The sequence below is a fragment of the Abramis brama genome, assembly GCF_963993115.1.
Source record: "Abramis brama genome assembly, chromosome: 18".
NCBI lineage: Eukaryota > Metazoa > Chordata > Actinopteri > Cypriniformes > Leuciscidae > Abramis > Abramis brama.
In genome coordinates, this window is record NC_139980.1 from 19,384,345 (window position 1) to 19,402,835 (window position 18,491).

An 18,491-nucleotide genomic window follows, 5' to 3' on the forward strand; every position below is an offset into this window, starting at 1 on the left:
GGCTAAATATTCACAACTGTGGCTCATATGAAACACCAAGACCAAATCTACTTGGTGGTGAGGGTACAATCCATCTCTAATGGCAGCTATTATTTCATTTCGGTAAACCAGAAATTGTGTGTGTGTGTGTGTGTGTGTTAGCGCTGACAAGTATCACAACTGTGCATTCGAAAAGTATTACACCAGCATGTAACTCATCCCACAGTTTGTGCTACGATCATGAATACCTCAAGTTGTGCAGCTAATTCAGCAAGTGTGCTATTTTGTAGTCCATGAGGTGAAAACTAAGTAACCTCCAAGCAACTACACAGAACACATTAGAAACTTTAAAACAACCCGGTTTAAGCCATTCAGAACACACCGCAACTGCATAGCAACGCCCTAAAAACCACCCAAATCACTCTATCCTCCATACGACTATCTATTTCTTATTATACAAGAAAGATCTGCATCAAATATAAGGATTGGAATTTGTTGAAGTAAAGAGATTGTAAACTTACTCTAGTCACGTCACTCTCTGACGCAGGGCCTTTGGCTTGACTGGGACTTTTTCAATCCTAGCAACCCAGATTTACGGTACCGTCTGAGTGATGAATTTGTTGAGGCCTTTTGAAGTCTGTGCTGTGATCACACAGCATATTAAAGGTGAGTAAACCTGAGATTCGTGTAGCATGTGAAATTAACCTGAAATTATTTCAAATTCACTTTTAGTCTCGCAGTTGTCTGATTACGGTTGCTTTACTCCGTTGCTAACATATCAAATGCTTGATATGTTTGAATTTTTTTAATCACATTACATTTTTGGAACTGTGCTAAATTTTCATTGGAGGTATGAAAAAGAGACTGAACTCTACTTCAAAGTGCTTTGGGGTTCAACTCCAGCTTCGGCCCCCGTGGGGATATCCAGTGGTTTGTTTTTCTGTAAACATGGTAATGATTTGTAAACACTGAAATGCAAATCACCCAGATGACCATAAGGGAAAACAATATTAACTAAGCTCAAATATTCCAAAACATAATTTTTCCCCTCAAAGTTTTATCAGCTTTTATATGTTAGTGCAGAATGAGAGCACTGATTTGTTTGATAAGAAAGATCTGGCTCGTTCTCATTGGTCAAAGATGATCACATGATGCTCTTTGGGACTTCCAGACCTGTGATCAGAGTCACCTGTGAAAAATACACATTTCAATCATTAATGCTGATCACTAGGGATGGGAATCATGAGGAATGATTCTGATTTATGATTCACCTTAAAAGATTATAGTTCCATCCATTAACAATTCTTAGTACTTTTGAGTAAGGATTTAGGGTATGTTTACACTTGCAGTTTGGTTCACTTGGTTCGTTTGGTCCGGACCAAAAAAAAATATATATATATATATATTTAGTCCTGGTCCGCTTCGTTCACATGGGCATTGCCATTTTAACACTGAACCTAGGTAGGGTTATGAGATAGCATGTTCACAACCTGATTGGTCGGCTTTTATTAAGCATATTTCACAACGGAACTAAATGTTCCCCTAGGAACATTTTCCTGGTTGCATTCGCACCACCAGTAGGAAATCTGAAGTGACGTGAGCCGCTACTAGAAAGTAGACAGTATATGAAAAGGTATTAGCGTATGCCGTGTAGTTGATGTCCAGTGTTGCTAGCTGAGCAGAAATACATAATCATGTTTCGCTTGGACCCCTCAAAGTTGCGTTGGATTTTCTCCTCAGCGTAAAGGTTAAGAGGCCCATCTATCACTGTTTTCCAGATTCATAGAGTTAGTTTCTGTAGTAAATATATAGGCTATAATCTATGTGTTTACAAAGATGGCGGGTGCTGGTGTTTCGCGTGCGTTCGGCCAATCAGCGTACTCTAACGTCACTGGTAGTTCCTATAGTGCTGGGCTAGACTCTACTCTGAAGTAGGAGCTCAATTAGTTCCTCCAAAAGGAGTTCCTAGAACTAAAATAGTTCCCAGTTCTTGCGGTGCGAACACGCCAAAATCCGGGTACTTCTGACAATAGTTCTAGGAACTATTCCTCCAGTGTGAAAGCCCCTCATGTCCCGTTTTTGGTTTGTTTACATGTCTTTGCTCCGTTATGCATTTTCATCTTTTCCATCTTTTCAGCATCTGCTGAATCTGCTTGTCTGGTGTTCACCAGGGTTCAGATGGTGTTCACACTTAATCAAGTGAGCCGGACTAACAGAGCAATCACACCACGGTTCATTTTAATCGAACCAAACATCCCAAGTGTGAAAACACCCTTAAAGTACCTTTTATTACAACAAAACAAACCAAAAGGATCCAGAGTTTAGTCAAGAAACCTAAACGGCATGAGAATGATGAAGAATAAGAAACAGTTCTCGATTTCCAATGCTACCAATCACTGAGTGGGATAAAGGTTAAAGGTCAGTGTGGATCTGCTGCTCACCTGGACGTTGCGGTTGAGGCTAACGGCGGGCATGAACACACCCTCCAGATTCTCGAAAGCCATTGGTCCGTGCTGCTGTTTATTGATGAAGAAGGTCAGTGTGTGTTTTGTAAGGTCTAACAGGATTCCCACAGTCGAACCCTTTGAGATGCCACCCTCAGCCCTGCAAGAATCAGACAGAAGAGGAAGGAGACAAAAGAAGGTAATCAGTGACACAATATATCGCAGAAGTATTCAAATCTAAACACAGCTGTATCATAGAGAAAAAAAAAATCTTTAAATATTTACACCAAAACTGGCATGATACTAATTGCATGTGATCTAGTTTCCACTTATTTCAACAACTTACTTTTGTTCTATACAATATTATACAACTTCTTCTAATCTGATTGCAGTTCTGATGTTTAGTAGAACAGCACTGGAATGTTTCACTGTTGGCATCACTCCGCTTGTCTCTGTTTGTGTTGTTCTGAACCATGAGTATGTGTGCGATAGAGATGCGCGGTTGGCGGTTACAGCCACGGACTCCGCGGATAAACCGCGGACCGGGCGGATGACGTGACGAAAAATAATATTGTAATTAAATTCGGGCGGGTGGCGGGCGGTTGAACCAATCAAATGAAAGTCTCGCGGCTGTCATCAGCAGCGCCTTGCATCGCCCAATCAGCGGATGGTGGGCGGGTGCGGTTTTGAAAATTGGTCAAAAATGTTGGTGCGGATGGATGGCGGACGGATGATGAGTTTTGTGATGCGGTTGAAATAATAGCCCATCCGCGCATCTCTAGTGTGCGATACAAAGTGGGGAGCAGAATTGTGTTATTTTGCTTGGAACAAGTAGCAGGATTTTGAAAAAGTCAGAGCCTTTTGAGTTTTCTTTTGATCCAAGATCAAAAGGCAAAGAATGCAGGCAAAGGAAAATTTGTAGTGGAGCTGGAGCAGAGCACATAAACCCAGGGAGGGGGAACTGCTGTGGCTCCACTCCAGTCTGAATGTACTTCCGAAACACAGCAGAGCTAATTTTAATATCACCTACTTATATTTAAAGAGTGGTGAATCCAGTGGTTCAAAAGTTTTAAAAGAAGAAACATGTTGAGGAAGTTTTACAGTACATATCATGTATTTCTAAACACTGGCCATGGTTCCATCTGGTGTTATAGGGTTGGTTCACCCAAAATTTTTTAATTCTGTCATTTTCTTGCCCTCATGCTCTTCCAAATCCATAAGACATTTGTTCATCTTTAGAACACTAATGAAGATTTCATACATCAAATATGGTGAACGGAAGCTCAAGCATGCTTGATGCGCAAGAACCAATGAGGTTTATTCTCACGTGACAAGCAGGCACAGTTGAGCTTCTTTTCACCATTTTGATGTGCATTGATCAACGTTTATATATGTGAATAAAAGTCTAAATTAAATCTGTTCATCATATGAAGTGACCTTTTTGATCGCTTGGATTGAACTGCTCATTTCATATTTACGATGTCTTTATGACCTTTTTGAAGCTTTAAATTTTTGGTTGTGTGGATGTACAAAATGTTGGATGTACAAAAAATGATGAGAGAATATTAAAAATGTCTTCATTTGTGTTTCTAAGATGAATGGAAAACTTAAGGGTATGAAACATAATGGAGAGTAAATGATGACAGATTTGTTCTAACATGGATTTCAAATGCATCTCCTGTGACGTCTTGTGTTCGGAGTTCTTCAAGACACTCCCCTCTTATTTCGTCATAAACTGCATAACTTTCTTGTGAGCGGCAAGTGTGGAACACAAACACTCATGAATGAAATGCTTAACCCATGTTAAGCGTCTAATAAGTGAGCAGGAAATTAATTAAATAAAAAGGATAAGGAGGGAAGCAACGATAATGACAGTAATCTGTGTGTTCTTGTTATAATGCAGAGAAATTTGAATCACCTGCTTGCTCCTGGTTTGCTCCCTCACAACACATCCCATAATAACATTTGTTTGCTAACGTGTGTTAGATGAGTTGGCGGTGCTTTATTACAGTCTGGGACGGTTGAGCGTTTATACTACAAATGCGATGTGATCGCATGCATTTTTAACACCCAATGTATGAGGCTTCAGTGGACCTGATTCCACCTTGTATTAAGTTCTGTTTTTCGTGGTCCAATTACAAGTGGTCAGCACTAAATATATGTGGAAACAGGTTCTAAACATTTTGTGATCAGATTACTGAAACCACATAAGGAGGTAGTCAAAAACACATTTTTATTAGAAACGCTATCCGTCCTGAATGCATCCCGAATATCTATAATGTGTTTGCTCTGGGACGCATTGTAAGAAAAAGAAAAATGGATCATGGTCAAAATTTGCATCTGCCCTCCTTTCCTGCTCGGTTGCGAATCGCATTAAAGGCCCGTTCACACCAAGGAGGACAACTATAAAAAATAACTGTAACAATAACTATATTAGTGTCCACAACAGCAATAATGTTCTGTTATGAACAGACAATGCAGTTTTGACGTCTGCTGTTCTAAATGCTCGAACTTTTAAATTAAAACGATTATTAAAACTTCATAGTTAACGTTATAGAGAGGTGCAGGTATGATGTCACTTTGTAGGCCAACCAGCAGTTCGCATCACACTGGTTCCCTCGACAAAAACCCAATAGGATTTTCCCATAGGCCTTTTTTCAGTGTTGCCAAACAAAAGGGGAATGTCTCAATGAAATCTGAACACAATCGGTCACAGGAGATGCATTTGAAACGCATGTTAATAGCAGGTGGAAAAGGTAATATTCTCGGTTGACCACTTGTGATCAGATTCTCGAAAACGCATCTTAATGCCAGGTGGAGTCAGGGCCAGTGATCTGATTTTCGTCCCGGCTTCCACCTGTGTTTAGTGCGGATCACCATAAAAGCATATTACTGCAAACAGGAGCACTGTGTTTCTGGAACATTCTCTCATCTAACAACCATCACAGAGCTGATAAGAGAACTACAACTATTACTAGCTGTACTGGAGGGACTATAAACTACTTTCACTTGAATGCTTTACCTGCTTAGAGTCCCTGGGTGATGGAGGGACAAAAGAATAAAAGAAAAATGTGCATAGGGGAATATATAAAATATTATTAAAAATGGATAATATGAAAGGAGATGCATGGATCCAAGACTGACAAAGAAGTACAGTAGTACAAGAAGTACAAGTTTGGCTTCAGGCTACATTAAGTGGGTTAACATACAAAAGGCACAGATTTCAGGGATTAAGTGTAACGTCAGCAGTACTGTTAGCGTGTCCTCTCAGTCACCTCAGTATCCAGACACAGAAACAGAATTTTAAATGGTTGCATTAGTATTCAAGTGTTATAGTCAGTCCGTCCTTGATACTCACCTGAGGGCACTGCATCAGCATAAGTGTGACATACACCACGTTTACATGCACCACATGTTTCAATTAAGCGTTATGTTCTGGAACTGAAACAATGGTTATAATGTTCCACAAGATGTGAAGAGTTGCTGAGTTGTGGCATTGGAAGAGACTTGTTGAATTGAAACATGGTGGAAACACTGACCTATTATACTAATACTACTAATATTATTATATAATATATCTGCAACCTATATAAAGAGATCAGTGAGTGAAAAAGCAAGTCTTTAGCGAATGGTGTTGAAACCATACTATGTTTTTCACTAAATTCTAATGGTCTTGGGCTGATTAAAATATGTACAACTAATTATGATAGTGTTTTTGAACAAATCAGTTGTGTGAATGATTCACTCACTCCCTCATAAAGACAGTCACTCTACTGGTTCAACAATGTAACCTGCAGAAGTGGAGTGATACAAACAGTGAAAAATCCCAGTGCCGTTGATATAAATATCAGCACTTTTTGAAACACTGCTCAGTCAAATTAATTCAAAGACAGAAATTAACTCAAAAACCAGTTGGAGTCTCTATGTACCAGAAGTTAAAGTTAAAGTCTCTATGTCTACAGTTAGATGTTTGATCTCTGTAGAGTAGCTAAAGAGTGATGAAAGGAGTTTCCCTAAGACACTCATTAAAGAGAAGCATCCACAGGAAGCTGTGTGTGTGTGTGTGTGTGTGTGTGTGTGTGTGTGTGTGTGTGTGTGTGTGTGTGTGTGTGTGTGTGTGTGTGTGTGTGTTTTTTATCTATATCACACATTTTTTTATCTATAGCCCCTTTCACACAGAGATTCCGGAAAATACACGGATAAAGTGACCCGGGTTCGTTTGATTTTGGTTCATTCACACTGCCAGTGATTTTCCGGAATCAGAGAGTAACACAATATCACACACAACCCGTAAAAATCCCGTAAAGACACGTGACATCTATGTGACTTGTAATGTCTCAGCAGCGTCTTAAGTTTGCTTATGAGCTGTGATTTCTCTTTCGAGAAACCACGCTTGTGCATTTTTTATCATAAACTTGCGCATTACGTACCGTTTCACAGCTGGCGAACGATCCCGGCTTCAGCGTCATCACTACGACACGCCATTATTACGGCTTTTGTTCACACAGCGCGCGTTCCGGGACTGAACACGGCAATGTTACTAGGTCCCCAACTCGACATCAATCCCGGGTCGTGTTTGCGTTCACAAAGAAGGCACTCTGGCAATTTGCCGGCAATTTCCCAGGTTCAAAGCGCTGTGTGAAAGGGGCTTATGTTTCATAAATAGAAAATAAGTTTTAAGAACTCTCAAAGACACTATTAAAGGTGAATGAAAGAAGATGTGTGAAGTACCATTTTGTTTTTGGGGTCTACTAGAATAGGTTTTTATGCTTGGAAACATTTTTCACATATATTACATTGTTGCAGCTCGTCTTTTCCCAGTCTGTCAGTATCTCTGTTTAGTTCCCATCTCTATGAAGCCCCTACTTCTGAAAAGCCCAATATTCTCTGATCGGTCGAGTGGACCAGTGTGGTGTGATTGGTCAACCACTTTAAGTGTGTTTCGCAAATGTCACAGCATTTACCATAACCACGAGTTTCAACACACTACTAACGCAAGTCAACCAGGGGTGCTTTTCCCGTACAATGACGTGACTCGCTGCTTTACTACCATAGTACGATGTATCATTGAAGAAATCAACTAGCAAAGTGGTCATTCAACTACGTTGGTTAATGATGTCACGCATGTGGTGGAGTAATAACTTCTTTTAATGAATCTGTTTGATATCGAAATAATGCTAGATGTTTTGCTATAAATTACAAACATGGCATCTGAGGACTATTTCTCATTTTTCTCAGTTATTTTGCTTTATTTCCAGATTCAATCACAGGCTCGTTCTTATGTACTATCCACGTCCACACATGCGCACTATTCAAAAACGGTGCTTTAAATCTCTCGACAAACTAAAAGACGTAAATTACATTTGTATGTATTCTAAATAAAAGACAGATATTGTACTGAATGTCAGCTTGCTTATTTGGCTCAAGATAAAGATTTATTGAGTCCACGTCATGCAAACCAGAAACTATGCTTCTAACCACAGGTCGAGAGCTGTCACTCCAACCACACAACTCTGCGATGCTGTTTGCGAATGTTCGTTGGAACTATGTTTGGGGAAACACAGACTCGTTGAATTATGCTGATAACGATAGCTTGCGACAATAGTTGGCTAGTGATTCTTTCGGGAAATGCACCCAAGGCCTCGCCACTTTTGTTGCATATGTCTTATTTAAATGAGGAATAATGACGTGTTCGTTCCTGGAAGAAAATTCAAGACTACAATGGAGGCGTTTCAGGGAGTTCAGAAACAGTGACACTGATATAGAGAATAACTCTCTTCGGAGGATCTTTGTGCTTTGCTCAAACAGCAACATTACCCACTACAGAAAGTTAAAAATGCATAATAGGATCCCTTTAAAAAACTTTGACATTTAGTTGTGATACCTTAAATAAATAAGTGATAGACATGGATATTTTTCATCATTTTGAATTCAGATGTAGTTATTTGTGTTTATTGTTCACACTATATTTATTTTGTGTTGTTTATACTACTTCCATGTTATGTTTCCAAATGCTAGAATGCATGACATTTGGAGGTACAAGTTTTCAAGGCGCAACCGTGACAATCACAAAACTAGCAAATTAAGGTGCGTACCTGTTGGTGTGGGAGTTGTTGTGCATGAACCAGGAGCGATTGTTGTCCACATACATGGCCCAGGCCTTATCGTCCTTCCCTAGCATCATGTCCTTCATCGTATTAATCCGTGCCACACCGAATGCGGGGTCGGGGTGGTTGTCATAGCGATCCACACTAAGTTCCCAGTAATGCACACCCTTGGAGAAGGCAGCTGTCCCAAGCACCACGCGATCATCATAACTGTTACACGTCACAGTCTGGTGTTCGTTGGACAGGACAATGTCTCTGTGAGCTGACGTAGGGTCAAAGGTGAACCATGCCACTGCAGAGGAAAGATAAAACCAAAATATAATAAGATAATAAGAGGTTAACCAATGAAAAAATCAATCAAAATAGCATCTCACAGTGGTCGACTGGCAATTGATATACCGTTACTGTATGATAATAATTAATGATATTACGGAGACAGTGTATAAAGTGTAGGTAATAGAACCAAATTTGTGATCCAACTATTTCTTCATGACATAAAAGACTGGCTTTTGCTGTTTCCAGAGCCCAGTATTTTTTAGGACAGTTATTTTATGTGTGATATTGATATTGTGTGAAATTTTAAAAGAGTGTAAGTATAGTAATCATAATTTGATGATCATACACGCATCTAAAGTATCTACACATTTCACTCCTTCAGTGACACATGAATTATTAAAAGAGTTAAAGGGATGAAATATTAAAGCTGGTAAGCTCTCTTAGATGTGTTTCGGCAGCAAAATCCTTGCATGTTCTGTGTTAATTAAACATCTCCTCTGGGACCATTGCTTTATGTAGACATGCAAACACCTACTCATGTTCACATCCAGGTCCTGGCAAAATTACTATACCTGGGGTTTTGTCTGAATTTTAATGGTCTTGGGCTGATTAAAATATGTACAACTAATTATTATGATAGCGTTTTTGAACAAATCAGTTGCGTGAATGATTCACTCACTCCCTCATAAAGACAGTCACTCTACTGGTTCAACACTGTAACCTGCAGAAGTGGAGTGATACAAACAGTGAAAAGTCCAAGTGCCGTTGATATAAATATCAGCACTTTTTGAAACACTGCTCAGTCAAATTAATTCAAAGACCGAAACAAACTCAAAAACCAGTTTTGTAGTCTCTATGTACCAGAAGTTAAAGTTAAAGTCTCTATGTCTACAGTTAGATGTTTGATCTCTGTAGAGTAGCTAAAGAGTGATGAAAGGAGTTTCCCTAAGATACTCATTAAAGAGAAGCAGCCACAGCAGGGATCCACTAGGAAACGGAATGCATAATACACACACACAATTTTTTTATCTATGTTTCATAAATAGAAAAGAAGTTTTAAGAACTCTCAAAGACACTATTAAAGATGAATGAAAGAAGATGTGTGAAGTTGATGACTAAAACACCCACCATCGGACGTCTTCAGAACAACAACCTTGCTGTACGCTCCCACTCCAGCAGTGTTGTACGCTTTGACTCGAGCGTTGTACGAACTGTTGAAATGAAGGCCATCCACTGTACAGACTGTCTCTTTACCCACGTATACCTCCTGGAACATGGACAGGAAACAAAGAAAAAAAGGCAGACAGGAAGTAAAGTTAAAAATGGAAAGCATCTGGAGAATCTTGCTTAAGATAAGATACAAGACGATGCTGCAGGTTTATCATGAATTATAAAATAAGCTGTAGATGTTTCAAAGAGAAGAAAATAATGTATGATTTTGCAAGCATTGAAGCATAAAAAAACCTAGAAAACAAAAAGGCATCATTCAATCCTACATAGGAAAAGAGGATGGACAATCTAAATGCACAGTGATTATGTGTTTTAATATTTGCAATTAGCATTTGTGGCTTCTAGTCCATGTCTGTTAGCTTTGAGGTCATACCTCTGATTAGCAGAAGCAAATGTAATTGGACGTACTTGCATCATTCTGAACGTGTTTCAAACCAGCATCAACCAGAATGGGAGGTGGGCAGCTAACAAGGAAGTTGAAGACCACAGCTGCTAGCGTGAGATTGCTCGTGTGAGGTTTATCTGCATAGCTCTTACTAGCTGACATCCGTTATATTCAACTCCCTAAACCTCACTCTCATCCAGGTCACAGCACCAATGTAACTGGTCATACTCGCAGCTTCAACCAGCTAAGACACTAAAGACCGTAGCTGCTAGCATCAGTTGTTAGTGTGCCTCTTGAGGCCAGGGAAGGCAATGTCCTGAGTGGTTTTAATATTTTTGACACAATCCTGTCCGGTTTTAGAGAACTTCATAGCACCGAATCTGCTTTATTGAAGGTTACCAATGATATTGTACTTTCTCTTGATTCTGGTTCTTTTTGTATTTTAGTCCTGCTTGACTTAAGTGCAGCATTTGACACAGTAGATTATGACATCCTTTTACAAAGACTTGATCATGTAGCTGGGTTCTGTGCTGGAGTGGTTTGCATCTTACCTCAAGGATAGAACTTTTTCTGTTAACCTGGGGAAATGTTTCTCATCTCATGCTCAAATCTCCTTTGGTGTTCCACAGGGCTCTATTTTAGGTCCTCTTCTTTTTGCTTTATATATGCTTCCACTTGGTTATATTATTCAGAAACACAACTTATCGTATTATTTCTATGCCGATGACACTCAGCTTTATCTTCCCATTAAAAATAACACCTGTTCTCTGTCTAATCTGTTTGCCTGTCTTCAAGACATTAAATGCTGGATGGACTGGCCAATTCATTTAGCATTCAGAGTACAAAATAACCAAGAGGTCGATTTGTTTTCCTGACTGTTGAATGATCTCTGTGTGAAAATAAAATGTTGACCCGGTACCCGGTAAGGCCCGCCATTCCCGTCATCCAGCTCCAGCACGTAACCCTCTACAGGCAGGGCTTGGACTGTAGTTATCCTCCAGGCCAAAGTGGCACTGTTGTTCCGCATGCAGCATTTCTCCAACTGCAACAGTGGTGCGGGAGGCACTGTGGGGGTCTCCGCTAAAAGAGAGTACAAAGTACACATTTAAGCATTGAATATCATCCACCGAGGCATCAAAGTTTAAACGGGTAAATGTGGAGTGACATGCATGGGAGTGAGCACTTCCTGAAAGTCACTGGTGCCTCTAAAAAAACATACGGAGGACAAGGGGCTGTGGTTTGGGGTGGGGTTGAGTATTATAGGGGAACATTTGTAGCAACTCTGAAATACCTCCTGTGTTCTCCTCCTCTTTCTGGTCACCTGCATGCATTTGTTTCAATGATGCAGCCTCCTGACCATCTGAAAGATGATATCGGACAAAGCAGGTGTTGCATGTATGAATCTAGAGGTAAAACTGGGGGGATCATTTGCCTCTGAAACTGGGAATGATGGAATTCATGTTTGGATTGTGTAAAGAGCAGCCCAACTATTCTTCGAGACCATGATGAATTTGAATTCGCAAGATATATTGGTATCATTGCCAATTTTTAAGAGTTTGTTTGCTAGTCCTTGCATCCTAGAATCAAATTCTAAATGGAAAACAAGAATCTCATTGCAACAAATATATAAAACAATATATTATTAGCCTTTCAAAAGTGACCACCAGTGTTGGGGAATGTTATTTTTTAAACTACTCATAAACAAGTACTTTGTGATAATTGTAATCATTTTTTTATTGAAATCTACATACATTTAATCAAATATATATTTTATTTTATATCCCTACTGAAGAAACAATATATTTTTTTCTTTTTTTAATTAGAAGCAGAACGGCCATTACCGTGAGATATGCAATAACAATGCAATGCTGAATCAATGTTGAAAACAGTTGTGCTGCTTATCATGTAAAGTGCACTGCTTGTAATGGTATTTCCCAAACACTGGTGACCACAAACAGTGAACGTTAAATCTCATGTTAAATCTCATTTGTTAGATGTCGTGTCACATGTTACCTTTATTCTGGGTGAAGTCCAGCTGGAGAATTGACTGCATCAGAGGGTCTGTGTTGACGGTCAAGGCAAATTCTGGGCAGACCTTTGGCTCCAATGCACCTTTTACCCACTGGTCCTGAGAGCCCTGAACACGCTTTATCAACGCATCTGAGATCTGAAAGAAGAGAACAAGAAAAGAAACGATAATGATAATGATCAACTGTAATGTCTTAAGGCACCCACACACTACAAGATAATCGGGCTGATTTTGGGCCCAATTCTCCCCTTCCGACAATCCAAGGTAAAGTCCCGATTATCTTGATGGTTCTACGGATTATTTTATCAGATTTTTCTGTGGGTTGAGGTGTGTTAAGAGTGACTGAATCTGCTCAGAAGAACATCAGGGCCGATGGTAAATATTCAACATGTGGAATATTTATGATCAGAAATGCTGTTGTGTGGGGGGAACCCCAGGATAAACACGCTGTAGATTGTCATGTGGAACGAAACGATACCCAATCAGAAAGTGAGATGAAGGAAGACAGAAGCATAAGACGACTTCATCCAAACCTTTTTCTATTTTTCAGCAAATTTTGCAGGTAAACGGCTCCAGCTAGCATACTGTTCCCAATAAGTGACAAAATAACGCCAACATTTTCCTATTTACATGTTGTGATTTGTATAGTCACAGCATGTACGAATAACAAGGTCACATGAGACACAACCATCTTCTAACCGTATACATACTGGGAACTATATTATCAGAAGGCGAAGCACTGCTACTTCTGCAGAGTGATTTACTCGAACTCTGAGCGAACTCTCTGCTCCTCACCACGGGGCTTCTCAGGTGCTGCGAGCAAATCACTCCGCCTATTCTTTTTCTTCACAACACTCGCGAATAAACAGTGAATGAGCCTACTCAGCTCAACGGATTTTTTTAAATTTATTATATTTTTATTATTATTTAACGTTAGCCAGTTGGCGAAGAGTTCTTTGAAACGTTGTTCTTCAGTAAAGTTCCTTAACATCAAAAAAAAGGTAGGCCGTAAATCTTTATTTACTGCTGGATCACATTTGGCTATATAATATTCTCTACTGCATGCTTATGCTTCTCTGTAATGGACAGTCTGAATTAATATTTGTGGGCATAATTGTCGGTGGTGGTAGTTATGTTTGAGGCCTATAATAAAATTTTACCTAGTAGCGTGTGTGTATGTGTGTGCGTGCGTCTGGCAGAGATAGCGTGCATCAGAGAGCGCGCGTCAGAGAGAGCTTAAAGTGATATTGATGTTGGTCTCGGGTCGGGTTCGGGCTGAAAAATAGCAGATGTTTTCGGGCTGGGGCCGGATTAGGGCTTGAACACCACGGGCCAGGTCTCGGTTAGGGCTGGATTTTTTGCCCCGTGCAGGGCTCTAAGCAGTATGCTAGCTGGAGCCGTTTACCTCCAGTCTTTGTGCTAGGCTAGCGGTGGGTGCGTCAGACAGAGGTACAGCACGCACGGAGATGAAAAGGGTATGTATGGACTTATCTAACTCTGGGGGATACGGTGAATAAGCTAAAGTCCCAAAAAGTCGGTGTGTTCCTTTAAATCTATGATTTTTTTTATCGTCATGTTTGTGGTCTCTCACATTTTGAAATTCTGATAATATTTGAAAAATCTTTTTAGTGTGGGCCAGCCTTTAGAAAATTGTCACCATTCAGTTAAGTTTAGTTTCGTTTTCATGGACTTTCAGTTTGTTCTTCTTTGTTCAGATTTCCCACCACTCATTAGTTTCTATGGTTACTGTCATTAGTTAGTTTGGTTCAGCTGTGTCTAGTTTATCTCCTTGTTATCTTTAGTCACGCTGTATCCTGAGTTCCCTGTCCGGTCACGTTACACCTACATGTGTGTGTATTTGCCCTTGCCAGTTTGGATCACTACCTTTTGGATAATATTTAGTAAACTTCGTGTTGGAATCTTATTCTTCTGTGTCCTCGTCTTCCTGACTGCACATACTCGTAACAAAAATAAAATGAATATTATTTATTTTAATTTGTTATTTTTATTATATTGTTTGTAGTATTATTTATTATAATCATTGAATAATTATTTTTTAATTATTATTAATTAAAAATATCACAATAAACAATCATTTTGGTACTGTGTTAGATATATATTACAGTATAATATATTTAGTCCATCAAATTTTGCACTGTGTTTCAGGGGTTCACTCTTTGTATTTTGGGGATCAAGACAAACCAATATACAGTATTGTCTGCTAACTGTATCTCTCTTTATCAGAAATCTCTGCTGGACAAGCATCTCTAACTCACATTACATGCTTTGTGAAGGCACTCAAACAAACATAACAATTGATACTTCATAAAAAATTCAGTAAAGAGGCAGCGTTGCTCCTCTGGAGCAGTCCTCTCTCTCGATTATACACTCGCTGCAATGAAATATCAATTATTGAAAGAGTTTAATTGCTGAGGGCCAGTCTAAACAGCAGGCAAACACTTTCAGAGGAAACCATCAGATACCTATGAAAGCTTGCTTCCGCTATGGAATAAAAAAATTGCAACTTTTTATCTCACAATTCTTCATTTATAACTCACAATTCTGAGGAAAAAATTCTGAATTGTGGGATGTAAGCTCACAATTACAAGTTTACATCTTAAATTGTACTGAGTTTCATTAAAACTTTTGAATTAGCATAGACAGAAATTAGGTATGGTACCAGTACTCCTGTCACAATGACGATTTTACATGAACCCTTATAATGCGATTATAATGAGATTTAGGCAATATTACGATTAAACTTTACCTCATGTGAACAATACTTCAATCAAATGTATGCGATTAAGCTTACTATCATCATTGTAACCAGGGCCGAAAATTAACATCTGCCAAGCGCCAAATGCAACTAAAAATAGGTGTTGGTGAGTATATTATTGGCCGGTAACATTTTTATGAATTCTAACAATGCAAGGTTGTGAGAACATCAACATGCTGTTTGCGCGCTGTGTGGTAAGTTTAAACATCTGAAGCGTGCACCCAGAAATCCACGTCTCACTATATTGAAAGGAGCTCTCTTTCACATCTTGCGTTTGAATGGGCATATTCACAGAAAATTGTCAAAAATGACAATTTTCTCTGTGAGTATACTAGTAAACACAGTCGGTTGGGGGGGTTGGGGGGGTTGCGACGTTCGTCTGTTATAAGACAACTTAGTTTGAATAAAATTAATATTTGTGTAGTGTTCAATGTTGTTATCAATAGAGATACGAGAATGGGGTATTAGTTCATCCGCAACCGCATCACAAAACTCATCATCCGCACCAACGTTTTTTGACCAGATTTCAAAGCCGCACCCGCCCGCCATCCGCTGATTGTTTTGCGGTCTATGGACGATGCAATGCTCTGCTGATGCGAGCCGCAAGAAAGCCCTTGTCTGTTCTAGAAAGGATGCAGCAAAGATATTTACTGCTGATGTATGAGGCATAGGCCTACGCTGAGTTTCATTCATTTACGATGAGATGCGCTCTAGTTCAACTTCACAATGCAAGTGAACGCGGCGCATCGGAGCCTCCATGTCACGGTTATTATATTGTCTCCTATTTGCTTTTTATTTATTAAATACATGCAATTGGTTGATGAAACATTTATTAAAATTAAGATACAATTTGTACAAAATGAAATTCGCTTTAAAGAAAGGCTTTCTACAAAGCAAAACTTAATGAAGTGGTAAAAATCATGTCTGACGATTTACAAAACAAAACTTCATTAAGTGGTAAAAACCATGTCTCCCGATTGCAAATGTTCATTGCTAATGTTTATTATTGCAAATGTTTTTCATTTGTTTAATAAATCTCATAATGATGGCACATCACTATATCATAGCTTTTATTTCTATCTCAAATGATTGGTGGTCGATCAGGGGGTAGGCTACTTGGCAAAGAATCAATACAGTTGGAAACGACGTAAACCATTAATAACACAGACTGTTAACAATTGTTTTTAATTAGTATTTAAACATTCTCTATGATAAAAAATGTTTGTAAAAAATATTTTAATAACACGGTTTTGGCGGTTATAGAGTTCTAATGACGGTGTTCAACTATAACCGTCGGTCTCAAGGTTATATACTAACCGTCACACCCCTAATTCTATGTGCAGATTCGTAAACATACAACATCAGGGGTGCTGATGAAACGGAGTTAACAACATTGCGCAACATGAATATAATGCAGTATACTGATGGTCGAAAACACTGAAATTTAGACATTTTGGTGCGTCAATGAAAAAATCCAATACGTCCATAGAAATGTGTTTTGCATTTGATGTAAGTAGATTAAAACTGGCCAGTAACACACCTACTGTATGTTAGTTCATCATCATCATCATTATTATTAATTTAGATTTTTGACCTTTGACCTTGTGTTTCAGCTTTTTCTGTACCTGTAGGAATCCACTGGGGTCATTCTCTTTAATAACCTCCAGACAGAATTCCATCATTCCCGTGGTCTGCCGGAGCTTCATGGTGCAGTGAGTTATCTGATCCTTTACAGTCTGAAATAGAAAGGCCATGGTTAAATTCTCATCACACACATACTGAGCCTGAGCAGCAGCATAAGAGACATTCTCACGAGACAAGCTCATAGTGGTGAGTGTCACATCAGATAGATGCTACAAAAGAGATATGGAGTCACATAACCAATATCTGCATCACACAAACTCACATAAAGTACATCTACTGTCAGAGAGTTCCAAGACCAGTGGCTGGTTGCATAAACTGCTAAAACTAGACAAGTTAGTCGTAAAAAAAAATTCAATACTGGTCATAATTTTTTTAAAGTCAGTTACACAAAAAGGTAGATTGGTCTATTGGTCAATTTGAATCTGACAACAAAGACTGATTAGCCTTAACTAATTGCTAGTTGGACAGACTAGTTCTTAAGAGGCTATGTTTACGCATATGGTCCAAGATTTGTATGGTTGTCAAAGATCTTCAGTCTCAGCCAATTAAGGGAATGTTCCGGGTTCAATACAAGTTAGGCCGTGTGTCCACCACAGCGTTTTGAGCCAGCTGAAAACGCTAGACGCTCTGCTGAAAACGCCTGGCTGTGGGCGCTTGAGAGCGTTTTGGCAGCGCAGTGTTTTTTCAGTTGAGACGCTTCGTTGCTATGATACAGAATATCCGCAGCACAGTTTACTTGTAACTGAGTTCGCAGATAATTTGTTTCATACTAAAAAATTATTTTTCATTCATTTTGTTTGGTTAGCTCTGCTGGTTGATGTCGTTGTACAGAAAGAATGTTGTGACAGTTGGTCGGTGTGGTATTTGTCCCGCCCCTCCTCCACTGTGATTGGACGGCTAGGTAAAAAGTGACAGTGATGAGCACTGCGTTTTACCCAAAGTTGAACATTCTTCAACTCTTGGCGACCTGTAAAAAACTGAAAAAAACGCTTAGCGCCTCGTTACGCTCATGGCATTTAAAAAACGCGGCGTTCCCATTGAAAACAACTGAAAAAACATGCCAGCCGCGTGGAAAAACGCTTTGGTGGACACACGGCCTTAAACTCAATAGATTATCACAGAAAATCATTTCAACAGAAAATAATTTTATAATAATGCACTTTTAATGGAGCAAGGCATTGCACTAAAATAAACGTTATATAATGCATGTTAATACAGACATAAGAAAAACCTTACACATGTTAATATGAGAGTGTGATAACACAAAATCTTAGACTAAACTATAATATGTGTGTATATACACTATAAAAAGTGTGTGTGTGTGTGTGTGTGTGTTGTACAGTATAAAAGATATAAGGCACTTAAAGAGAAAAAAAAAACAGCACAAGACATTCCTCAAAATATATATTTGTATAGTCCATAGAATAAATAAAGTCAATCAGGTTTGGAACGACATGAGGGGAAATGATGACAGAAGTTTAATTTGTAAGTGAACTAACCATATAAGGCCATGCGTGTAAATATAGTCATCCGTTTTAATGTAGTATTAAACGTTAATTCTTTTTAAATACTGAAATAATAAGCTATGATGAATAATACTGCATGTATTCTATTAATATTT

General features: G+C 39.0%; 1 protein-coding gene across 2 annotated transcripts in view; it reads right to left on the minus strand.

Annotated features, from left to right (window-relative positions):
• Positions 1 to 803: 803 nt before the first annotated feature.
• The window catches only part of trim67 (tripartite motif containing 67), a 38,563-nt gene continuing 20,875 nt past the window's right edge, over positions 804 to 18,491 (minus strand). Inside the window, exons 4-11 of one of the 2 annotated variants that reach the window (XM_084091075.1) lie at positions 16,852 to 16,962; positions 12,435 to 12,588; positions 11,713 to 11,781; positions 11,341 to 11,501; positions 9,935 to 10,073; positions 8,519 to 8,822; positions 2,421 to 2,583; positions 804 to 1,168 (exon numbers count right to left, since the gene is read on the minus strand). In XM_084091075.1, coding sequence (XP_083947201.1) covers positions 1,124 to 1,168; positions 2,421 to 2,583; positions 8,519 to 8,822; positions 9,935 to 10,073; positions 11,341 to 11,501; positions 11,713 to 11,781; positions 12,435 to 12,588; positions 16,852 to 16,962 — 1,146 coding nt within the window. In that variant the 3' untranslated portion in view covers positions 804 to 1,123. The remainder of the gene's footprint in view (positions 1,169 to 2,420; positions 2,584 to 8,518; positions 8,823 to 9,934; positions 10,074 to 11,340; positions 11,502 to 11,712; positions 11,782 to 12,434; positions 12,589 to 16,851; positions 16,963 to 18,491) is intronic. The other variant, XM_084091076.1, reaches the window with a different exon arrangement.